Source organism: Eptatretus burgeri, chromosome 14, assembly GCF_056783735.1.
Source record: "Eptatretus burgeri isolate ZD-2024b chromosome 14, Ebu_testis_v1, whole genome shotgun sequence".
In the NCBI taxonomy this organism is placed as follows: Eukaryota; Metazoa; Chordata; class Myxini; order Myxiniformes; family Myxinidae; genus Eptatretus; species Eptatretus burgeri.
The window spans coordinates 57,835,790-57,844,679 of NC_140974.1; the positions used below are offsets into that span (position 1 = coordinate 57,835,790).

General features: G+C 43.7%; 1 protein-coding gene across 2 annotated transcripts in view; it reads right to left on the reverse strand.

The window, feature by feature from the left end:
* Positions 1 to 7,091: 7,091 nt before the first annotated feature.
* The window catches only part of SLC25A32 (solute carrier family 25 member 32), a 31,206-nt gene continuing 29,407 nt past the window's right edge, over positions 7,092 to 8,890 (reverse strand). The window contains exon 7 of one of the 2 annotated variants that reach the window (XM_085855043.1): positions 7,092 to 7,782. In XM_085855043.1, the coding sequence (XP_085711169.1) occupies positions 7,680 to 7,782 (103 nt within the window). In that variant the 3' untranslated portion in view covers positions 7,092 to 7,679. Of the gene's footprint in view, positions 7,845 to 8,890 lie in introns of both variants that reach the window. The other variant, XM_085855042.1, reaches the window with a different exon arrangement.

The window sequence follows — 8,890 nt, forward strand, 5'->3', positions numbered from 1 at the left end:
CTATACCGTGTGCTATACCCTATTTGCTATACCGTGTGCTATACCCTATTTGCTATACCGTGTGCTATACCCTATTTGCTATACCCTATTTGCTATACCGTGTGCTATACCCTATTTGCTATACCCTATTTGCTATACCCTATTTGCTATACCGTGTGCTATACCCTATTTGCTATACCCTATTTGCTATACCGTGTGCTATACCCTATTTGCTATACCCTATTTGCTATACTGTGTGCTAATACCCTATTTGCTATACCCTATTTGCTATACCGTGTGCTATACCCTATTTGCTATACCTGTGCTATACCGTGTGCTATACCCTATTTGCTATACCGTGTGCTATACCCTATTTGCTATACCGTGTGCTATACCCTATTTGCTATACCGTGTGCTATACCCTATTTGCTATACCGTGTGCTATACCCTATTTGCTATACCGTGTGCTATACTCTATTTGCTATACCGTGTGCTAATACCCTATTTGCTATACCCTGTGCTAATACCCTATTTGCTATATCCTGTGCTATACTCTATTTGCTATACCGTGTGCTATACCCTATTTGCTATACCGTGTGCTATACCCTATTTGCTATACCGTGTGCTATACCCTATTTGCTATACCCTATTTGCTATACCGTGTGCTATACCCTATTTGCTATACCGTGTGCTATACCCTATTTGCTATACCGTGTGCTATACTCTATTTGCTATACCGTGTGCTAATACCCTATTTGCTATACCCTGTGCTAATACCCTATTTGCTATATCCTGTGCTATACTCTATTTGCTATACCCTGTGCTAATACCCTATTTGCTATATCCTGTGCTATACTCTATTTGCTATACCGTGTGCTATACCCTATTTGCTATACCGTGTGCTATACCCTATTTGCTATACCGTGTGCTATACCCTATTTGCTATACCCTATTTGCTATACCGTGTGCTATACCCTATTTGCTATACCGTGTGCTATACCCTATTTGCTATACCGTGTGCTAATACCCTATTTGCTATACCGTGTGCTATACTCTATTTGCTATACCGTGTGCTATTACCTATTTGCTATACCCTGTGCTATACCCTATTTGCTATACCCTGTGCTTTCCCCTATTTGCTATACCGTGTGCTATACCTTATTTGCTATACCGTGTGCTAATACCCTATTTGCTATACCCTGTGCTATACCGTGTGCTATACCCTATTTGCTATACCCTGTGCTATACCGTGTGCTATACCCTATTTGCTATACCCTGTGCTATACTCTATTTGCTTCCCGTGTGCTGTACCCTATTTGCTATACCGTGTGCTATACCCTATTTGCTATACCGTGTGCTAATACCCTATTTGCTATAGCCTATTTGCTATACCGTGTGCTAATACCCTATTTGCTGTACCGTGTGCTAATACCCTATTTGCGACACCGTGTGCTAATACCCTATTTGCTATACCCTGTGCTATACCCTATTTGCTATACCGTGTGCTATCCTCTATTTGCTATACCGTGTGCTAATACCCTATTTGCTATAGCCTATTTGCTATACCGTGTGCTAATACCCTATTTGCTGTACCGTGTGCTAATACCCTATTTGCTTTTCCCTATTTGCTATACCGTGTGCTTATACCCTATTTGCTGTACCGTGTGCTAATACCCTATTTGCTATACTGTGTGCTAATACCCTATTTGCTATACCCTATTTGCTATACCGTGTGCTATACCCTATTTGCTATACCTGTGCTACACCGTGTGCTATACCCTATTTGCTATACCGTGTGCTATACCCTATTTGCTATACCGTGTGCTATACCCTATTTGCTATACCGTGTGCTATACTCTATTTGCTATACCGTGTGCTAATACCCTATTTGCTATACCCTGTGCTAATACCCTATTTGCTATATCCTGTGCTATACTCTATTTGCTATACCGTGTGCTATACCCTATTTGCTATACCGTGTGCTATACCCTGTGCTATACTCTATTTGCTATACCCTGTGCTATACTCTATTTGCTATACCGTGTGCTATACCCTATTTGCTATACCCTGTGCTATACCCTATTTGCTATACCGTGTGCTAATACCCTATTTGCTATACCGTGTGCTAATACCCTATTTGCTATACCCTATTTGCTATACCGTGTGCTAATACCCTATTTGCTATACCGTGTGCTATACTCTATTTGCTATACCGTGTGCTATTACCTATTTGCTATACCCTGTGCTATACCCTATTTGCTATACCCTGTGCTTTCCCCTATTTGCTATACCGTGTGCTATTCCTTATTTGCTATACCGTGTGCTAATACCCTATTTGCTATACCGTGTGCTATACCCTATTTGCTATACCCTGTGCTATACCGTGTGCTATACCCTGTTTGCTATACCCTGTGCTATACCGTGTGCTATACCCTATTTGCTATACCCTGTGCTATACTCTATTTGCTTCCCGTGTGCTGTACCCTATTTGCTATACCGTGTGCTATACCCTATTTGCTATACCGTGTGCTAATACCCTATTTGCTATAGCCTATTTGCTATACCGTGTGCTAATACCCTATTTGCTGTACCGTGTGCTAATACCCTATTTGCTATACCCTATTTGCGACACCGTGTGCTAATACCCTATTTGCTATACCCTGTGCTATACCCTATTTGCTATACCGTGTGCTATCCTCTATTTGCTATACTGTGTGCTATTACCTATTTGCTATACCCTGTGCTATACCCTATTTGCTATACCGTGTGCTATGCCCTATTTGCTATACCGTGTGCTATACCCTATTTGCTATACCCTGTGCTATACCGTGTGCTATACCCTATTTGCTCTGCCCTGTGCTATACCGTGTGCTATACCCTATTTGCTATACCCTGTGCTATACCCTATTTGCTATACTGTGTGCTGATACCCTATTTGCTATACCGTGTGCTATACCCTATTTGCTATACTCTATTTGCTATACCGTGTGCTATACCCTATTTGCTATACCGTGTGCTATACCCTATTTGCTATACCGTGTGCTAATACGCTATTTGCTATACCGTGTGCTAATACCCTATTTGCTGTACCGTGTGCTAATACCCTATTTGCTATACCGTGTGCTTATACCCTATTTGCTGTACCGTGTGCTAATACCCTATTTGCTATACTGTGTGCTAATACCCTATTTACTATACCGTGTGCTAATACCCTATTTGCTGTACCGTGTGCTAATACCCTATTTGCTATACTGTGTGCTAATACCCTATTTGCTGTACCGTGTGCTAATACCCTATTTGCTATACTGTGTGCTGATACCCTATTTGCTATACCGTGTGCTATACTCTATTTGCTATACCGTGTGCTATACCCTATTTGCTATACCGTGTGCTAATACCCTATTTGCTATACCGTGTGCTAATACCCTATTTGCTGTACCGTGTGCTAATACCCTATTTGCTATACCCTATTTGCTATACCGTGTGCTTATACCCTATTTGCTGTACCGTGTGCTAATACCCTATTTGCTATACTGTGTGCTAATACCCTATTTGCTGTACCGTGTGCTAATACCCTATTTGCTATACTGTGTGCTAATACCCTATTTGCTGTACCGTGTGCTAATACCCTATTTGCTATACTGTGTGCTAATACCCTATTTGCTATACCCTATTTGCTATACCGTGTGCTATACTCTATTTGCTATACCCTGTGCTATACCCAGTTTATAGCTGGTTCGGGATCAAGGATTGTTTCCCGGAATAATGATTGAGGGCTGTCCATTATTAGTGTGTGTGCACTCACCAAAGGCGAGTGTGGACAGCAAACGACGAACTAGGACAAAGCAATGAACACCTCTCGAGAAATTTATGGCGAAATAAAAATGCGGAGATTGAAGAAATTTTATTTCGGATTTTGAACCCATTTCAAAACAAAAGCAATAAACTTGAGAAGGTCGAACAGGAAAGAAAGATCCTTCTGTTGCAAGGTCACATGATTCACACAAAGAACAAAACAATTGTGATCTGCATCGACTCAACGATGTCATTTAACACCTGTGCACACAATGGTCTACTCTTTTTGAAAGACACCGTGTAAACTTGAAGAACGGTGTGCAAGTAAACGAGACAGCCGGCTCATTCTCGACAAAGCTTCGGTGCAATGTCATGCCCGCAGGGCACCAGACCGATAGTCGAAGACATGGCAACCGAAAGATGATTGTGTGTGACCTCTGAGCTTGGGTGTCAGTAAATGTACCACTTAGTTAACGGCTTCAGTTATTCCCAAATTCTTGTGGTTTTGACCCAAATCTTTCATGAACTGGCTGGCTCGGCCTGAAGGTGATTTGGGCAGGAATTTGTAATTTGTTCAGGGTGGTGGATACAACTCACCTAATCTTCATTCAACACCACGGGATCTTCAACGTTCAACTCATGCTGGCACTGTGCTCATCGACCGGGTTTCCTGGCTCACCCTGGGGGAATTGGTGAGAATTTAGGGGTAAGTCAGCATGCAGGGGTGAACTCATCCGGTCTAGTCATATTTAGCTGACCAGGTGCCCAGACTTTCTGAATTCCTGCTATGTTCATATGTTCATAACAAATCTATGTTCATAATCATCTGTGATTTGATTGATTTTATGTTCTTTCTTTCGATCCCTTCAGCAGCTTTTCGGATTTTCCTGTCGCTGCTTTCGTCATGTCGAAATCCAAGACTAAATCGTGAGTCGAGTCCTTTCAAAAGGTGGAAAAATTCAAGTCGAAGAGCCAGCGAGTTTTGAGAGTGAAGAGAGATCTGCATCCAAGGAAGATTCCATGTCGGATGATGACATTCCACCAACTACAAGAGTGAAAAAATCAGAGCTCCCGGGAAAGTGAAACGGTGCAAATGGAACAAGAATTACATCTTATGGATTTTTTTTTCCTGCCTCCAGAAGAAGAGAATAAAGTATACCCCTCTGTTCAGTGCCTTTTATGTTCCATACAATTATCTAATTAATGTCTGGTGCCCTCTAAAATGAAATCCCATTTGTTGACCAAGCACAAAAAAAGCACCAGAATAAGTCGGTTGTTTTCTTTGAAACAGCATTGAAACAAAAAGCAAGGCAGCGGAAACTGTTGGAGGAAAACGCAATCTTCCCTGATCAAGTGAGAAAAAGTTGGTCCTTACATCGTTATAAATCGTTCATACCCACCCGCATGCTCAAGACGGCCACGACCTAGTGAGGCCTATGGGAACTGCCACTAGGCCACCGCACACGGATGGTCGTACATCATACTGCTTCGTTTGAAGATCGCAATGGAGCAACTGCACGGTGGCCGAAAGGCAGTTCAAGGAGTAATGAGACCACCCCTCTCAGATAACACCATGAAACGAAGAAGCGTTGTCACATCGCAGATGATCTGAAAGAGCAACTTTTGATGAAGTTGAAAGCGGCTCCATGCTATGGCCCTACAGGTCGATGAAATGACGGATATTTGTGAGCTGACCCAACTCATCGCGTATTGTCGCTTCCCAGACTTAGAACATGAAAAAAGTTGCGGAGCACTTTTTGCTCCATGTTCCCGTCGGAGTGGAAACGACAGGAGAAGCAATTTTCCAGAGACCGAATGACTTCATGACGGAGTACGGTGTTGAGTGGGCACAGTGTGCAAGTTTTAGGGCTGATAGAGCTATGGCCATGATTGGAAGAAATCAAGGCGTTGTTGGGAGAAAATTGTATTTCTGTTCACTGCGTGATTCAGAGAAGCGGTAGTGGTGAAGAAGCTTTCGAGGCCACCAGCACAGAAGAAGAAAATGCAGAACAAGGGTCTCGAAGAGCTGTTATCGGACGTCGTTAAAATTGTGAATTCCATTCGTTCACGTGCTACGAAATCCAGACTGGTGAATTGTGTGAAAGAATGGAAGCAACAACTCAGACAATGTTATTACACAGCGAAGTTCACTGGTTGTGGAAAGGTGTTAAACCGTGCGTGTGCTGTGTTGGAAAGACGTTTTGTAGGTCTTCTTTACGGAAGATAATGATGCACAGTCTGTGCAGCTTCAACATATTTATTGGTTGGGATAGCTGTCGTATATGGGTGATGTTTTTGAATATCTCGGACGTTTGAATGCTTCTCTTCAAGGTCGGAATGGTGACATCCTTGGAGTGACGAGTCGAGTTGATGCTTTCGAGAAAAAGGGTTACCCATTGGAAGCGAAAAGTAAATGATTGTGACTTCTCAGATTTTCTAGCATTGAAGCAATTCATAACTCACTGCGGCTGGGAAGAAGTGGATCCCTCCCTCGCGAGCAAAATGCAGACAGTTATTGCAGATCACTTGCAGCTCCTTTTTGAGAATCTCGAGTTCTATTTGCCAGAGGCAGATTATAAGCATCTTTAAGCTTCCATGTGGGTGATCAATCCCTTTCGGTAAACGATTAGCGGAAAGTAAGATCTCGATCAACTGCAAAATGACTTCCAGAAAGCCCGATTTGATCAGGAGCAATACGCTGGCTGAGTCATGGGTTTCGCTACTGAAGGTTCCTGAATACGAGAAGCTGGCCTCCGCAGCGTGCAACATGCTGGTGCTGTGGTGCAATAACTATTGTCCCTTATTCTCACTCCAGGTTAGAGAAGTGGAAAAAAAATCACTAGTAACAACAAATTAAATACAGTATTTGCTTGTATGGTAACACTAAGTGGTACGCAATATAATTAATATACGCTTCACCAGGCTGGAGAAGTCATTTTAGAGAGGGGCGAGTGAGACTGGGCTGACTTGGTCAAAAAAAAAAAAAGGTTGAAAAGCACGGGACCCCCAGCTTAACATCCACCCGAGGATAAAGAGTGAAAAAAAAAACAAAAAAAAATGTGAAAAAGAACCCTCTCGACTCTAAAATACCGATTACAGGGAATCACCTGCACCTGGTAGAAGTGATGAACACAGCAACGTTGCTTCGAGAGCTCGAGATTGTTATTAAAAAGCATGGAGGGTAAGGAGACTTGGTCCTTAAGCAAGTCATGCAAATTTACGTGCTTTTGAGAGGATACCAGCATGCTCCGATTGCTCTTGGTAACATAGCATGACGCGTTTCATACAAGCAAAAGGAAAGGAGAGCTTTTCCAGAATGAAGATCACATGATGTACACCACGATGCTGTACCCTGCTGTGCAGCTGCATTTTGTGTCTTTAATACGATCCAAATCCAAGGTGAATGGGGATCGACTGCGAGCATATGACTAGACTGTTCTGTAATAAAGTTACAAAGATTTCAAAAGCAGGTTATTAAAAGATATCCCCAAATGTTCATAAGCCCCACTCTATTTAAACCAAGAGGGTTACTGCACTGAAACCTTTCAAATGTACATTCCCAACACAGTTCAAATGATGATACAAAAAAAATTGCACCAGGTTCATGGATCGAGTATGGACAGGTAACCATCGTCCAGAACTACAGCACAGAAAAACAAACAAACAAATAAAATAAACAAAGAAAAAGCCCAAAGTTGATCGGAAAAAAACATCTCCAAGACACGTCAAAAGAAACATTCATATTCGCAACATCCATTATAGAAACGTTGCACAAATTGCACTGTTCAATTGTGACATCAAAGCTTTCCAATGGCGTGTGCACTTGTATGAAGATGTTGATCATTCGGTTCACCCAGCGTACGCGTCCTGCTGTCCGAAGGTGGTACGTTGAGGGAGCGGTGACGTCACGGGGCTGGCGGGACGTCGTGGAGCATCTCACCAAACGGGTTCAGGTGATGCGCAGTAGGTGGGACATTTGCTCGTAGACGACAAAAGTGATGCAGCAAGCTGGAGTGACACGCAGAATGTTCGGAACCATTCCCTTGTAAAAGCCTCTGAGTCCTTCATTTCTGTGCAAAGTGCATCGACGGTTTAAAACATTAAATGACTTGCAAGTATAGCCTGTCACTTTGACAGGTATATTAAGGGGAGAAAGAGGGAGGGAGAGAGGCGTGAGCAGGGGAAATGAGGAGGGGGAGAAAGGGGGGAGTTGGGGGGAGGGAGAGCGAGTATGGGGGGGGGTGGCGGGGAGAGTGACGCCTTGCCAAACGTCGCTATACACTCCAGGAAGGGGGGTGGGAATGAGGAGGGGGAAAGGGGCAAGTGGGAAGGGGGTTTTAGAGGACACAGGCGTGAGGGTGGGGGGTTCTGGTCTTGCATTTAGTAGGGGGACTTGACGGGGAAAGTGGGGAGGGATTCTCGACTTGCGTTTGGTAGTGGGACTTGGGGAGAAGTGGGGAGGGTAGTACAGGGTTGAACGAAATAGGGAACGTTAATACAGTACGTGGAGATTCTGGAGATGTCCATGGGGGGTGGAGAGGGTAGGGGAAGGTAGCATGAGGGGAAGGGAAGGGAAGGGAATGGAAGGGAAGGGAAGGGAAGGACAATAAAATGCACCCAAACAGCAACATTTTCTTTTTAACTGCCAGGTTCCACATAAAACCTGGCAGGAGCATTTCAAACCTATGTTATTTACCTGGCAAAGGCCTGCCTGCATGCATGCTCGCACAAGCAGCAACCTTTGCACTCCTCCGATCAGCTCACTCAGAATCAGATTCGTACATGCTACACTCTTAGGAAGCAGTTTTTAATTCAAAACTAAACCATCATTCCTTAACAGTGAGTGATGGGTGAGAGAGAGAGAGAGAGAGAGAGAGAGAGAGAGAGAGAGAGAGAGAGAGAGAGAGAGACCGAGACCGAGAGAGAGAGAGAGAGAGAGAGAGAGAGAGAGAGAGAGAGAGAGAGAGAGAGAGAGAGAGAGAGAGAGAGAGAGAGAGAGAGAGAGAGAGAGAGAGAGAGAGAGAGAGAGAGAGAGAGAGAGAGAGAGAGAGAGAGAGAGAGAGAGAGAGAGAGAGAGAGAGAGAAGAGGAGAGAAGAGAGGGGAGGGATTCTGGAA